This window comes from Aquarana catesbeiana, linkage group LG06 (genome assembly GCF_042186555.1).
Source record: "Aquarana catesbeiana isolate 2022-GZ linkage group LG06, ASM4218655v1, whole genome shotgun sequence".
NCBI lineage: Eukaryota > Metazoa > Chordata > Amphibia > Anura > Ranidae > Aquarana > Aquarana catesbeiana.
In genome coordinates, this window is record NC_133329.1 from 98,570,343 (window position 1) to 98,586,925 (window position 16,583).

At 42.0% G+C, this 16,583-nt stretch overlaps 1 protein-coding gene across 1 annotated transcript in view; it reads left to right on the top strand.

Moving 5' to 3' along the window:
* Window positions 1–1,112: 1,112 nt before the first annotated feature.
* The window catches only part of AQP8 (aquaporin 8), a 29,019-nt gene continuing 13,548 nt past the window's right edge, over window positions 1,113–16,583 (top strand). Inside the window, exons 1-2 of the mRNA XM_073636507.1 lie at window positions 1,113–1,608; window positions 10,622–10,871. Of these exons, the coding sequence (XP_073492608.1) occupies window positions 10,624–10,871 (248 nt within the window). The 5' untranslated portion in view covers window positions 1,113–1,608; window positions 10,622–10,623. The remainder of the gene's footprint in view (window positions 1,609–10,621; window positions 10,872–16,583) is intronic.

Below are 16,583 nucleotides of genomic sequence, written 5' to 3' on the forward strand. Positions count from 1 at the left end.
AGCCAGCAGCGACCACTGTGGTGGTAACTGTTGGAGTGCAGTTGCTTCTTGAACATATGTTAAAAGCATCAATGACATATGTTCAGTACAGGCCAACTTTGTTTTTTGTTTTTATATCTAAGAAAACTTTATTAAGTGCAAAAAAAGGTACAGCAGTCCAGTGCATTGAAATCACGAAACTGAGACACAACACCAAAAGAATCACCATCAAATATTCAGTTAGACAAAGGCAAACTGGTAAACTTACAGATACCGCAGTAACAGAGAAGCCACAAGTAATATCAGCCCGTAGGGCACTGCAAAAGCCGCATTTGAACCAGCTCCAAAGGACTAAGTCCATGGGTATCCAGCCAAGGCGCCTATAATTTCTCTAATTTACCAGGGCACCCCCTATGCTAGTAGATATATTTATCCAAATGGAGGGTATCTCCCATGGAACGAATCAGCTCCTTCAAGAAGGGAGATTCTGAAGATTTCCAGTAGACCAAGAGTAATTTACATGCTAGAAAAAGGACTTTGGACATTCCCTCACGGGATTCTCTGGGTTCCATATCGCTCAGAATATTCAGTGGGCAGCATTTAGGGCCTAAAGGTATAGTAGCTTGGAATACAGTATTAAAGGCCAACCTTATTTATACAAATTAATCAAACATATGCCCAAAGGTATTTAGACACCCCTCCAAATGACTGAGTTTAGGTCTTTCCAATGAGGGATACTGTTAATGCTCTAGTAAAGTAGTTTAATGAGCTCGGTGTGGAGGAACTCAAGTGGCCTGCGTAGAGCCCTGACCTTAACCCTACCATCCTATATACATAGGATGAACTGGAATGCCAATGGCAAGCCAGGGATTATCATCCAACATCAGTGCCTGACCTTCTGAATGCACTTTGGCGGAATTGGCACAAATTCCCCCAGAGAAACTCTGAAACCTTCTGGAAAGCTTTCCCAGAAGAGCAAAGGCTGTTATAGCAGCAAAGGGAGGCCAACTTCATATCAATGCCAATGATTTTGTAATGAACATTGCACCATTTGTGAAAGTTAAACATTTCTGCAAAGGGTATATCTGACCCAGTTTAAATAGTTTACCAAGACCCCATAGCTTTTAGTTATTCCTCTAAGTATCTCTTAGAAGAAATGCTTGATTATTTGTCTGGTATCTTTGCCACATAATGGATTTGGCAGAGTACCATAAAAATAAATGATAGTTTTTCTGCCATTACTTGCTTTTTAATTCAAAATACCTGCCTGAACTTCTGCCCTATGTGACAAAGTCTGCAGAGCCTTCAGCATATCGTATTTAGTAACACATCGCACATTGCTCCTCTTGTATCCTCAGTGTTACTGGAGGGAGGGCATTTCATTCACCTGCTTGGCAGCCAAAAGATTATTGACTTGAGACATATTGAGATAAGAACACCTTTCCAGGGATGTGATTGGTCAATGTAAATCAACTGATGCATTTTTATTGAATTTTCTTTAAACAAAGTACAGTACTTGGGAGGACGCCGTGATCTGGAGTGTGTCTTTCTCAACCTCTTGACTCAGAGACACCAGTGATTGGTGTAGAGGTATACTAACAGACTATCATTGACTGCTGCTGGATTTCAGTGAGTATAATAAAATACGCTCATCTTACAACATTACAACATTCATGCTGTAGTAATTGTTCACTAAGCATAGAACAAAACAGTTCAGACTTATACAAAATTATTATTTTTTTATTTATTTTTTGTTACCATTATAATATTACTTCGATCATAATTATTATATATTTTAATTATATATTATATTTTTATTATATATTAGAATTATATACTTCAATCTGTGTCTTTTTAATTTTATTTTATTTTATACATAACTAGTTTCATAAGGTTCTTTTAATACAGCGAGTGTGTTCTAATCTTTTCTAGATTTGCTTTATGTAAACATAGTGGATTTTTATTGGCTTTACCTTCATGACTGTTACAGTTACCCACAAACATAAGATAGTGGCCTAAATAAACTAACATTTATAGACGATTGCTCATATATCTAACAAGAATTATCTGAATTTTTAGCAAATCAATTCTTCCAATAGAACAATTCCTACCGAGCGATTGATCTGTGAAACTGTCATTTTTTTCATCTCTGTTTTCTGTAGTATAATCAATCTTTTCTCAGGTCTGTTTTTCATCTTAAGATGATGGAACAATTACACACGATAAAGATGTGCGTTTACTTGACACTGTGTTTTATTAGTATCTGGCACCACTGAATTTTGAATATTTTAAAGGTACAAAAGATTTGTGTTTATTACTCATACAAAATTCTGTGGAACTGCCAAATTAGTCCCCATGAGTGTAGTCTTATGTCTGTGGGTAGTAACTGTTACTGTAATTTAAAAAAAGGAGCATTTTATGAATATATCAATGTCAATGAAAATTGCGTGTGATCGTTCCTTTAAGATGAAGCTGAAAAACAGACATGAGAAAAGATTGATTGTACAACAGAAGAAAAATGTCAGTTTCACAGATTGATTGCTCTGTAGAAAAAGGATTGATTTGCTAAAAATTCAGATAATCCTTTTCTATAAAGGTTAGTTTTTTTAAGGGCACTATCTTTCCTTTCCTCTCCCTCTCTCTCTCTCTCTCTCTCTCTCTCTCTCTCTCTCTCTCTCTCTCTCTCTCTCTCCCCCTCTCCCTCTCCCTCTCCCCCTATTATTCTCCCTCTGTCCATCTCCCCCACTCCACCTCTCTCTGCCCCTCTCCTGCTATCCGTAGCCCTCTCCATCTCCCCTTCTCCCCTTATCATGCTTCTCTCCGTCTCCCCCTCTCCCTCTCTCTCTCCATCTCCACCTATCCTTTTCTCTCTCTCCATCTCCCCCTCTCCCCATATCATGCTTCTCTCCATCTCCCCCTCTCCCTCTCCATCTCCCCCTATCCTTCTCCCTCTCTCCATCTCCCCCTTTATCAAACCTCTCTCAGTCTCCCCCTCTCCCTCTCTATCTCCCCCTATTCTTCTCCCTCTCTCTCTCTCTCCCTCTCCCTTTATCAAGCCTCTCTCAGTCTACCCCTCTCCCTCGCTCTCTCCATCTTCCCCTATCCTTCTCCCTCTCTCCGTCTCCCCCTCTCCCTTTCTTTCTCCCCATGTCCTTCTCCTCTCAGCCTCTCCCTCTCTCTCCCTATCCTTCTCCTCTCCATCCCTCCCCCTCTCTCTCTCTCTCCCTATCCTCCTCTCCGCCCCCCCTTTTCTTCTCTGTCTCCCCCTCTCTCTCCCTCACCCCCTATCCTTCTCCCTCTCTCAGTCTCCCTCTCTCTCTCCCCATATCCTTCTCCTCTCTGTCACTCCCTCTCCTCCTCCCCATCTCTCTCTCCCCCATCCTTATCCTCTCCTCTCCCCCCTCTCCCTTTCCCCATTTCCTTCTTCCTCTCTCCCTCTCCCCCTATGCTTCACCCTCTGTCTGTCTCCTCCTCTCCTCCTCTTGCCCTCTCTCTCCCCATTTTTTTCTCCCTCTCCTCCTCTCAGTCTCCCTTCCCCCTATACTTCTCCCTCTCCCATAACTCCCAACTCTCCCTGATTTCGAGGGACTGTCCCTGATTTGGAACAAAATATCTCTGTCCCTCTTTCCTCCTCCTTTGTCCCTCATTTTGATCTGATCTATATAGTTGTAAATGAAATGCACTTTTTATCTTTCAGCGCTAAATTTTTCATCCACTTTCTAAATTGCTGCATTTGTTAATGTAAAAATCCAGTATAAAGGAATAGTAGTGGTAAAAAAAAAAGTAATGGGTTTAAATAATCATTTTTTTTGTATAAATCTCCTTTAAGGGGGTGCGACAGGGGGTGTGCCCTATGCCTACATACATTTGCTAAAAGGTGTCCCTCGTTCCTATCTCAAAAAGTTGGGAGATATGCTCTCCCCCTCTCCCCTATCCTTCTCCTCTCCGTCTCCCCCTCTCCTCCTCTCCCTCTCTCTCTCTCCCCCTATCCTTCTCCCTCTCCGTCTCCCCCCTCTCCTCCTCTCCCCCTCTCTCTCCCCATCCATCTCCCTCTCTCCACCTCCCCCTTCTCGTCTTCTCCTCTCCCTCTATCCTTCTCCCTCTCCCCCTCCCCCTCTTCTTCTCTCTCTCCCCCATCCTTCTCCCTCTCCCCCCTCCCCCTCTCCCCAATCCTTCTCCCTCTCTCCGTCTCCCCTCCTTCTCTTCTCCTCACCCTCTATCCTTCTCCTTCTCCCTCAAACCCTCCCCCTCTTCACCTCTCTCTCTCTCTCTCTCTCCCTCTATCCTTCTCCCTCTCTCCATCTCCCCCTCTCCTCATCTCCCTCTATGCTTCTCCCTCTCTCTGTCTCCCCCTCTCCTCCTCTCCCTCTATCCTTCTCCCTCTCCCCCTCCCCCTCTTCTTCTCTCTCTCTCCCCCATCCTTCTCCCTCTCCCCCTCCCCCTCTCCCCAATCCTTCTCCCTCTCTCCGTCTCCCCTCCTTCTCTTCTCTCACCCTCTTTCCTTCTCCTTCTCCCTCAAACCCTCCCCCTCTTCACCTCTCTCTCTCTCTCTCTCTCCCTCTATCCTTCTCCCTCTCTCCATCTCCCCCTCTCCTCCTCTCCCTCTATGCTTCTCCCTCTCTCTGTCTCCCCCTCTCCTCCTCTCCCTCTATCCTTCTCCCTCTCCCCCTCCCCCCCCTCCTCCTCTCCCTCTATCCTTCTCCTTCTCCCTCTCTCTGTCTCCCCCCTCCCCCTCTCCTCCTCTCCCTCTCTCCGTCTCCCCTTCCCCTTCTCTCTCGCTCTCTTTCTTTCTCCTCCTATCCTTCTCCCTCTCTCCGTCTCCCTCTCTCTGTCTCCTCCTCCCCCTCTCCTCCTCTCTCTCTCTCTCTCTTTCTCCCCCTATTCTTCTCCCTCTCTCCGTCTCCCCCTCTCCCTCTCCTCCTCCCCCTCTCCTCCTCTCTCTCTCTCTTTCTCCTCCTATCCTTCTCCCTCTCTCCATCTCCCTCTCTCTGTCTCCTCCTCCCCCTCTCCTCTTCTCTCTCTCTCTCTCTCTTTCTCCTCCTATCCTTCTCCCTCTCTCCGTATCCCCCTCTCCGTCTCCTCCCCCTACTCTCCTCCTCTCTCTCTCTCTTTCTCCCCCTATCCTTCTCCCTCTCTCCGTCTCCCTCTCTCTGTCTCCCCCTCCCCCTCTCCTCCTCTCCCTCTCTCCGTCTCCCCTTCCTCTTCTCTCTCGCTCTCTTTCTTTCTCCTCCTATCCTTCTCCCTCTCTCCGTCTCCCTCTCTCTGTCTCCTCCTCCCCCTCTCCTCCTCTCTCTCTCTCTTTCTCCTCCTATCCTTCTCCCTCTCTCCATCTCCCTCTCTCTGTCTCCTCCTCCCCCTCTCCTCCTCTCTCTCTTTCTCCTCCTATCCTTCTCCCTCTCTCCGTCTCCCCCTCTCCGTCTCCTCCTCCCCCTCTCCTCCTCTCTCTCTCTCTTTCTCCCCCTATCCTTCTCCCTCTCTCCGTCTCCCTCTCTCTGTCTCCTCCTCCCCCTCTCCTCCTCTCTCTCTCTCTTTCTCCTCCTATCCTTCTCCCTCTCTCCGTCTCCCCCTCTCCGTCTCCTCCTCCCCCTCTCCTCCTCTCTCTCTCTCTTTCTCCCCCTATCCTTCTCCCTCTCTCCGTCTCCCCCTCTCCCTCTCCTCCTTTACTTTCCTTTTCCTCTCCTTTACTCATTCCTTCCCGCTCTTATTGTTTTCCAACAAAAACACCAATGCTGGCCATAAAATGGTAGGTTTTTGAATGCACATTAATATGAAGAATCTTGCAGTATGTTTGATAATGATATAACAAATGTTATTCAAAAGTATTTCAAAATGTTGTTTGCTTTAAACATTCTATTTTGGAACAAATAGAATTTCCCAGATGAAAATCACATACATACACTGTTCATTTGAGAAAAAATTTCTGTCCTGCTCCTTCAAATTTTCTCAACATTACAGGCAAAAACAATCTATCTATTTATCTATCTAGTCAGAAAGTCAGTTCTGGTTTAACTAGCACCTTTAAAGCAGATAGGTCCAAATGCGACCCTAAATTTATTTTAAGAAGCTGACATAAACTCCTTTGCATTGAATAAGTCTGTAACAGGATTAAAGACCTGATGTAAATCTTTCACCGGTATTTCTATATATACTCATTATACACATTTATAAAGCACCGCATTCCAGACTGTACAGCAGAATCATCTTGGTCTTTGAAGTCTTACCTAGTGATTGCATTTAAATAGGAGTCATTAGACTGGGGGAGATAATTGTGGCTATTTGGAAAGTATAGTGGAAGCTTATAGTCATGATTTAATGTGATATAGATAATTGTATGCATCCTCATATTAAAGGTGGAGGCAGAATTCTGAGGGCCCAGTCTGCTATTATACATAATGTAGACACTGTCTGTTTCAGTTGTTTAAAGTGTATGTAAAGGCATTTATTTTTTTGGATACAGTGGGTAGGAATTTGACCCCCTGTCAATTTTTTTTTCTTTTGTTGTCTGTGTCCCGTCCCCATTCTGTCCCTCTCTTTGTCTGGGAAAGCACTTTCACCAAGACAGAAAGTAGGGGGTAATGCAAAATTTTTGAGTTGTTACCAGAGCAAATGGTGGAAAGAAATAACCCAAGGGAAAGGGGATAAATGTTGTGGAAATTTGTGTCTTCAGAACAGGAAGTGAAGAGAAATCTCCCCAGGGGGATAAAGACATCAGTAAATAACCCGATTGGGATGTTGACCCTTTTCCTACTGTATCCAAAATAATAACAAAGTTTAGCTAAGGCTTACATTTTAGAGAGTTGAATTTAAGGCAAAAGTATATTGAGTATTGAGGAGCACTCCTTAAACTTGCATGCTAAGATCTTCCAAGCTAACAAATTTATTTACATGGTTCATTTACATGGTGATAGGAGAATGGCATGAGGCAGGGTAAAGGACCCAAGCCAGCTATAGCTTATGGGAGACAATAATGATGGGGACAGGTCTTCTAATCTTTTTGATTGCTCTTTTCCTCCCCCCCCCATGGTGACTGATGGCCAGCATCTGGGGCATCCATGGCCATAAAAGACAAAAAGTTTTGGTCATGGCCATAAGAGTGGGCAAATTTGGTTACTGTCATCTATGGCCAAATACAGATCTTTTGACCAAACATGTAATGATTGTTGTCTGAGAAGGCTACCTATGGTCAGATTGGGACACATCATGTGTGTATATAAAAAATTGAAAATGTTATTGTTGTCATTGTTCCAGTAGTAGATGGTAAATTTCCTAATGTGGCCATTTTACCAGTGGCAGCTATCAAAGTTTGGGTTTTCCTTCACTTGGAAAAGATATTCTGTCGCTTCTCGTTGGATCTCCTATACGGAAATTGAGGGGAAATCTAATCTCCCCAATTGGGGCATACACAGTGATAACAACCCAACAGATGATCAAACCAATCCATGCTCCATCCAAAACTTAAGAGTAAATTTTAACTGGAGTTTTGTTGTAATGTAGGAACAGTCACTTCTACTGCTGTTTTCTGGAAACCTTGGTCTTAAATAATTGGCCAGCTTAGCCCCCTACCCAGACATAAGCCCCCAGATACTACTGTATTATTGTTTTTTGCTCTGTTTTACCAAAACGTCAGACATCCAAAATCCACCTCCACCAACGTTATCAGCTAGTAACACAGGAGCGTTATGTTCACTGTACAAAAGTGGACCTGTCTGTTTTTTTTTCAAAAGAGATAGAGAATCTGAAGAGTCAGGGATATTAATTACCTTGAGAATTTCTTAAGTGCTCAGGCAGGCTTTAAAATGGGCCACAATTCTTCAGAAAAAGCAAAGATAAAAACACTGATAAAATAATCTCAGAATCCGGCCAAAAGGCTATAAAATTAATCTTTGTTCTATCATGTCATACTTGGCAGTATCTTTGAAGCTTCGGTAATGTAATCACTAAGCAATTTTATACAGTATACCTTTTTCAGGTTAAAAAAATTGGAAAAAGTTTTGGAATGTTGTTTATCTTTTCTTAGGTTCAACAAGTGTGCTCAGATAATAGGAAGAAGCAATATTCATATTTAAATCTATAATTTCTATGAAAGCTAAAGTTGGCCATTGTGTAATAAAAGTTTTGTTGGAAAATGTCCCAAAATATCCCAGCAGGTGAATAATCTGCCAGCTTTGCTATTTGTGCCAAATTTAGGATGGCATGCACATTTTTAATTAGGTTCAATGACTTCACTGATTAGGTAGCTTTGCCTTTGTAAAGGATAATGGAAAATTTTAATTATAGTGTAAGCTTGCGTTTAGATGTATTTGACCTGGTGAAAAAATAAAGTATATTTAAACCCAATCACTAATATCTCATATAAGATTATACATGTTAATGTAATTGTAAAAGTTTGTTTTTTTTCAATTTGCACCTTGAGCAATAACCTCCTTGGCAGGAGCACTAGGTCTTGCCATGACGTCCATGGCAGGACCCAGTGATCCCGCCATGAAAGTTATTGTTTAGGCACTGCCTGTTATAGAGCGACAGTGCTGTGTCCCTATCTACCAATTAATCATCTACACTATGTTGTCACTCTGCCACACAGGTTTCTGATGGGGACTATGAGTGGCCAGTTCAACACATATTACATGTGGCAGGCCAAATGATAATTATAACTCCCACACTATCTGCGTGGAACAACCAACATGCAATAAATCAATCATATCCAGTTGCTGCTACCACCAATTTGTGTTCCCACAATCAATTATCTAAATTCTATAAAAATTGATGGTGCGCATACCCACTATTCAATGCCCAATTAGTGAAAACCATAAAACATTTTTGGTGCAAATGCTAATTTGTGATAAATAAAACAATGTGCATCACAATATACAGTGGGCAATTATTTGACTCCCTGCAGATTTTTTAAGTTTGCCCACTTACAAAGAAATGGGTCTATAATTGTTGCCATAGGTGTATTTTAAATGATAGAGACAGAATATCAACCAAAAAACCTGTTATGTGTATAAAAGACACCTGTCCACAGAATATATTTCTTCCATTCAAACCTCACCATGGTGGGCAAGACCACAGAGCTGTTGAAGGGCATCAGGGACAAGATTGTAGACATGCACAAGGCTGGAATGGGCTACAAGACCATCAACAAGAAGCTCGGTGAGAAGGAGACAACTGCTGGAGCGATTATTTGCAAATGGAAGAAATACAAAATAACCATCAATCGCCCTCGGTCTGGAGCTCCATGCAAGATTTTGCCTCATGGGGTATGGATGATCATGAGAAAAGTGATGGATCAGCCCAGAACTACAAGAGAGGAGCTTGTGAAGGATCTCGAGGCAGTTGGGACCACAGTCACCAAACAAACCATTAGTAACACAATATGTTGCCATGGATTGAAATCCTGCAGCACCTGCAAGGTCCCCCTCCTCAAGAATGTACATGTGCAGGCCCGTCTAAAGTTCGCCAATGAACATCTAAATGATTCAGAGAAGGATTGGGAGAAAGTGCTGTGGTCATATGAGACCAAAATTAAGCTCTTTGGCATTAACTCGACTCTCAGCTAATATATCCAGATGTCTTCACTGTGCATAAGAGAGTGTCCCACCACCTTTCATAAATTGCTCTCACCTTCCACCGTGGACCTGCTCAAAGATCAGGTCAAAGGCACTTTGCCTTTAAGGGGTCTATCATATTCCATTCGTGGGATGGTGAGCCAGGTTGTCTCCACTCAGGTGCACTCAGAATAAGATGATAAGCAGTAGTACAAATTTCCAATGTGTATGGCCCTTTAAGGGCTCGAATCTCCCAGTCTGTTTCTCTTCAAAGAAGCTCAATTAACCAGGGAACTCCTCTTAGTACTTTAAAACCTTAAAATGTTTATCAAAAAATATAATTGCACTTACAAAATAGTAGTTAAAACCAGCATATGTAAAGTAAATGACAACCAGGCATCAGCTCCTGTATCACTTCTGGTTTCTGGCAATTACGTCACCCTACACGTATTGTCACAATACCACGTGACTTCCTCAGGGGATATTACATAGGCATGGCCCACTTTTGTCACCACCTGTCATGAGAAAAGCCATGCAACCATTGCTGGGGTGCATGCATGTAGACAGGAATTGGCTGCAGGAGATCAGCAGCATGGGCATGCAAGAAAGATTAAAAAGGGGTGAAAACAAGTATTTTATTAAAAATTACAATAGTTTATAATGCACAAAACTTTAGCAAACTAAATGTCATTCATTTAGGGTTTACATGTACTTTCAATCTTTCAAGGATTACCTTTCAGAAATTGGTAATATATCATGGCTGGATTGTAAACAGTGCAGGAACTTTTTGTATATAGTTTCACAGTATGAGCTGGGTTCACTTGGCTGATAACCACACTCATCTTTGGTGTAATACAGACAGCCATAAACCAGGTTATGTATACAGTCATAAAAGTTAATCTTACACATATATTTTTGTGCTTTATTACATTATGAACCTGTCAAATTACTGTAGGAAGTTAATCAACACACTTCTAACTATCTGCTTATTTCTGATGACTGCAACATACATACTGTATAAAAGGATTATAGAGGTTCAAAGTTGAAAATGTTACATAAACTTTGAATAACAATTTGATACGATATTCTCTTTGTAGATATGGGGGACACAGAACTGGGTCAGATATCCTTTAAAGACATGGAAGAGTACAGCCCTAAAAAGCAGCCAAAGCTTCACTGGTACGAAGTGTACGTACAGCCATGCATAGCGGAGCTCATAGGCACCATGCTCTTTGTGTTCATTGGCTGCATGTCTGTCATCATGAACAACCTACCTGGAAGCCTGCAACCAGCTCTAGCCCATGGATTGGCCCTAGGGCTCACTATTGCCATCCTGGGGGGAATCAGGTACATTTCTGTCTTCTTATGCACAGTTTCATTACTTTATATTCTTAAAGCTGACTACAGGGAAACTTCTAAAAACACAGTTGAAATTCACATATGCAATTGAATTTTGGTTCTGCCAGTTTTGTGATCCAGGATCCTCTACCAGAGGTCATAATCAAGTCAGTAACATCACTTTTCTACGCTGTAGTTAAGCAATACAGTTTGAATACTGCCACATCCCCTGCCTGATGATTGAAAGAAGCCTCACTACACTGATGAGGTCATCTCTCTGATACCCCCTCCTGTCAGCTGGCTGACATTGTTAGAATGAAAGCATTGTGCAAAAGGGCCTCCATTGGCTCACACTGTTGTCATCCCTCCCCTTGTCTGTCATGCTGACCTCATAAATATAGAAAGATAAACATCACAGGCTTTTAAATACACAAATAAACTATTTAAACAGTTTTTTTTAATTTTTAAGGTTAAAACAGCTGTCGAGTCTTTTTTCACCATTTGCGTCCCATTCAAGGATCTTTCCTTCACTTTATGTCCTATAGACACAGAAGGAAGTAAGAGAAAATCTATTCACGGTGAGGGAAATTAACATAGACATGTGGAATGCTTCGCTCATTTCATCTTGACACGTTTTGAGGATGAAGTAAAAGAGGGCAGTCACTGTTTGACTGCAAATGCATGTTATACAGAGATTTGAAGGTATTGTAAGGTTTTGCCAGATGACTTCCCATCTGTATCTGTTGTAGGAAGGGCAGGCTCAACTGGTACTGGCAGCGGTAAACCATGCACGAGACAGGGATACCTAGGAACAGTACAACACTTGACAAAACTAATATGTTTACCATTTGGCTTTTGCTGTTTCTGGCAACTTCAAGAATATTAAGGGTACATTTAGCCATGAACTGAAGAGAAGAAGGCTGAAGACCTTATTAAGAGGGGTCACAAGACTCTTTGTGATAATATATAACCATCTCTCTTGATTTGAAATGTACAGGCTCTTTATATTACACTGCTCACCTTAGTAGCAGTAATGGAGAAGAAAGACCATATTGGGGAGTATGGGACTTTAAGGGTGCTTATTGCCACAAATGGATATACCACAATAAATTTAGTCAAAGATATTTTTATTTAAAAAAATTAATAACATTAAAAAACTATCTTTTTTTTCTTATTTCAGAGCGCTATATCGGGCACGGCGTCTTGCGGGCTTCACCCACCTACTTGCCATAGGATTCTCGCACGGACGCCCACGGGCTCACAACAGTATGGCCCTTGTTTACAAGGGATTACATGCTGAGTTCCCGTGGAAATAGGAACCTCCCTGTGTGTCCGGAACCGAGGTATTGCTTCTTTTGCAGTGGGACGTCAGTCCCTACTGTGTCATGGCTTGCAGACGGGCGGCCGATGTGTGTGATGGTGTCACCACACTCGGCAAACCCTCTGGGCGTGTTCGTGTGCGGTGGCCCCTCTATCTGACGGCAAGGCTTCGGTGGGGGGGTGGCGTTCTCTCTGTTGATGTAGCTTTTCTTCTATAGTGTCCGCTTTGCGTCATTACGGTGTGACGTCACACGTCACATCCGTCTGACGCACTGGGGAGGGGTATAAAGAGACTCATGCATCGTCAGTTACGCTGCTGGAGTTCCTGGAAGCCTCATACAACATGAAACTGCTGACAGGTAGATTTATTTAGCTCAGTGATAGTTCTCTCGATGCAATGTACTCACAGTGCATCATTTAAATACAAATGGTGTGGTATACTTATGGCTTCGCTCCCCTATTTGTTCTTTATATTAACCTGCAGATTTACTATCTTCGTTTATGGTCATTCTTATCAGTAGTGTATTTAGGTTTTGTGCTGCCCTAGGCCTGACTAAACTCGTGCACCCCCTAATTTAAATATGACCCACCGCCTTCCTGTCAAGGCCACACCCCTTGCTTTTTAAAACCCGCCCTGAAATTTCCAAGTGGGGACACTAGTTCTGAGGGCCTGGGGGAGGGGGGGGCAATGGATTCCCTTAATTTGCGTAGATTTGCATAGATTTCCTCATACTTCCTGTTTGGCTATGGGGCAGGAAGTGAAGAGAAATCTCTGCAATGGGACAGGGATGGTGAAAAATAAACTGACAGGGTTTATAACCCTCCTTTATTCTATCCAAAATGAAAAAAAAAGTGTTGCCTATAGTTCTACTTTAAGCACAAATTTCTGATAAATTTTATGGAGAGGACTAAGAAGATATAACCATGCCAATGTGCAGCAGAAAACATATAGCATGGTGAGGAAGGCTTGTGGTCCAGGATGATAGGACAGTCTAAATTAGAGGCCTGGCGCTACACTAACAGTGTAGCGCAAGCTGGCGGGGACTCTTTCCGTGCTGCCCCCCTGCAAAGTGCTGCCCTAGGCCTGGGCCTTGTTGGCCTAGGCCAGGATACAGCGTTGATTCTTATGCCTCATTCTCCTTTGGAGTCTCTGTACCCACGGATCAAATAACATATGAAGGCAAGTTCTTTTACATAAGCAGGAACTTTCAAACCTACTAAATTAATACATAGGGGATCTTATTACAACTATATTTTTTTGCTTATGCCCTAATGTTATCTCACTTTTAGAGACCTGATCTCGGCCTTATACAGTCCAGGTAATCTCTGCTGTCAGCAGTAAACTATAGGCTCCAAGTTATCCATTTAAAAGGAGTTTCTTATGTAGGCATATACCTTTTTCTTACTGTTGAAGGATCTAATATTCTAACCAAGTATAGGGATAGACATGCACTGAGGCTGACATGTCATACTAACACTTTGATTGATCCACAGGAAACATTGTTTTTAAAATCACATATACGTCATTGACTTATGTGTCTCTCTGTGGGTGACCCAGCTAAGTGGGGAAGTTTTTGGTCGGCGGGACCTCCTGTGTACTGAAATTCGCTCTGACCTAATTTTTCTACCATACATCTAGCTCTGAGTTCTAGACATGTGCACACTGAAATATTTCGTTTCGGAACTTCGTTTTCGTCCGAAAAATAAATTTATTTAGTTACTCCCAAAACTAGTTTTTATGTATTTGGTTTTTCGTTAAAAATTGCATTCGTCCGAAAATCCAAATTAAGGTCGAATCTGTCATTGAAGGCTTATGGTGTCTGTCGAATGTTCAAAGAAGATTCGACGGAGCAGCTAAACTGTACAACGCCGTATAGTTTACCTGCTCCGTCGAATCTTCTTAGAACTTTCAACAGACACCATAAGCCAAAGTACGTGTGTACTTAGTTCTAGGTATTTTACTGCTCCTCCTCTTTGGTTACAATCAGCCAATAACATTCATCATCACCATTATTTTTATTTATCTTTTCTCCCCTACGTCGAATCTTTTCTCCCCTACATCCAAACTTTTCTCTCTACGTCGAATCTTTTCTCCCCTACGTCGAATCTTTTTTCCCCTACGTCGAATCTTTTCTCCCCTACGTCGAATCTTTTTTCCCCTACGTCGAATCTTTTCTCCCCTACGTCGAATCTTTTCTCCCCTACGTCGAATCTTTTCTCTCTATGTAGAATAATCATGGACTAATAGAGTTAAGGTTAGGCACATTCGACCACAGGTTTGATGGACACAGATTATTATTGTCATCATCATGTCGAATCTCCTATCTATATCGAACTGTTGTAGCAAGGAAAACGAAAATAAAGCATTTGTTTATGTCGGATCTTTCGTTTTTCGGATTCTGCACTTTCGTTATCGTTTGTTAAAACGATAACGAAAATACCTGAAATTCGGACGAAAATGGATTCGGACGAAAACGAATGCACATGTCTACTGAGTTCTCAAAACTTTGAGGCTAGAACCTTCGGTTGGAAAACCCCTGCTATCTAAACGAATGCACTCATGTATGTATTATGTGTATAAATATGTTTGTTGATGTAACTTTTTCCTTTTTTTCTTTTGTCTCTCATATGTACCCTTTCTTTTGTTGAATTATATTTGTATTTATTTATTAGAAATAAAGTTCACGCATTTCCTGAAGAAGCCGCAAGGCGAAACATGTAGAACAATTGCGTGGAAAATTGTAGGAAGTGATTTTTTTAATTCTATTTGTTTTTTTAAATAAAAATATCCTTTACTAAATTTATTGTGGTATATCCATTTGTAGCAATAGGCACCCTTAAAGTCCCATGCTCCCCAATATGGTCTTTCTTCTCTGTTCACTACAAGGGACGATGGTGCCTACTATTTGAATCTGTGTCTTCATCACTATAACCCCTTACCTTAGTAGCAGTAATGCTCAATTGTTCTACATCAAGATGAAAGGAAACAAATGCGAAACATGTAGAACAATTGTGTGGAAAATTGTAGGAAGTGATTTTTTAAAATTTTATTTGTTTTTTGAAATAAAATTATCTTTTACTAAATTTATTGTGGTATATCCATTTGTAGCAATAGGCACCCTTAAAGTCCCATACTCGCCAATATGGTCTTTCTTCTCTGTTCACTACAAGGGACGATGGTGCCTACTATTTGAATCTGTGTCTTGATCACTCTAATCCCTTACCTTAGTAGTAGTAATGTTCAATTGTTCTACATCAAGATGAAAGGAAACATAGCCTGTTTGTAAAGGGATCCTTATTCAGGTGTGACTAGGGTAGTGTGATCAATCTGTATATCTGTAGATGTGAGTTCCAGTGGCTGCAAGGCTGATAACCCAGTACAATGGTCACAAGAACAGAAATACTTCTATGACTGAAAGCTTATCATTTTTCCATGCAGTTTGATAAGGTTTATCAAATGCAAAACAGAGCCAAAACAATTTAGCAAATGAAGGTAACCTTTAAGATGTGGAAGTACTTTTTATTTGTATTTGAGTAAATAATAAGTTCAAAGTGCCTTAGTCCTTAGCAAATTAAGTCTTATGCAATATGTTATTGTGTGCCATTCCATTACCCATAGTCCAATTAGAATTTAGTTTACACCGACTGAATTTAAAAAAGTGAGAATGGATTGGTTACTAGGGGATTATGTATTTTGCAATGTTTTAGTGAATAAGCACCTCAATGTCACTGTCTCAATACATCTAGTATTCTGGCCTCCCAAACATCAATGAAGTAACAGTCTTGGATCCCAAATGTTGATGGCATAATGCTAACATGTTCTAGATTGTGTCATTAATCTAAGGCTCCAATATGTGTATGCGTTAAAGTACGTTTTTGGAAATTTTTTGGGTTAAAATTTTGAAGGGTCAGCTCAACCAAAGATTTAATTTTAGTAAATGCCTCTGGGAAAGCCTGATGGGGTGGGTCATTGCCTGAAAGAGCCGGGTGGAGTGAGTCAATCTCTAGGAGATCCTGGTAGAGTGAGTCACCCCTGGAAGAGCCTGTTGGGGTGATTCAGCCTCCAGAAGAGCCAGGTGAGGATAGTCAGTCTCTGGAAGAACCTGGCGAGTTGAGTCAACCCCTGAAAGAGTCTGGTGAAATGATTCAGCCCCTGGAACAGCCTAGTGGGTTGGGTCAACCCCTGGAAGAGCCTGATAGAGCGATTCAGCCTCTGGAAGAGCCTGGTTGAGTGAGTCAGCCTCTGAAAGAGCATGGTGGCTTGGCTCAGCCCCTGGAAGAGCCTTGTGGAGTGATTCAGCCTCTGGAAGAGCTTGGTGGGTTGGGTCAGCCCCTTAACGAGCCTAGTAGAGCGAGTTAGCCTCTGGAAGAGCCTGGCTGAGAGTATCAGCCTCTGAAAGA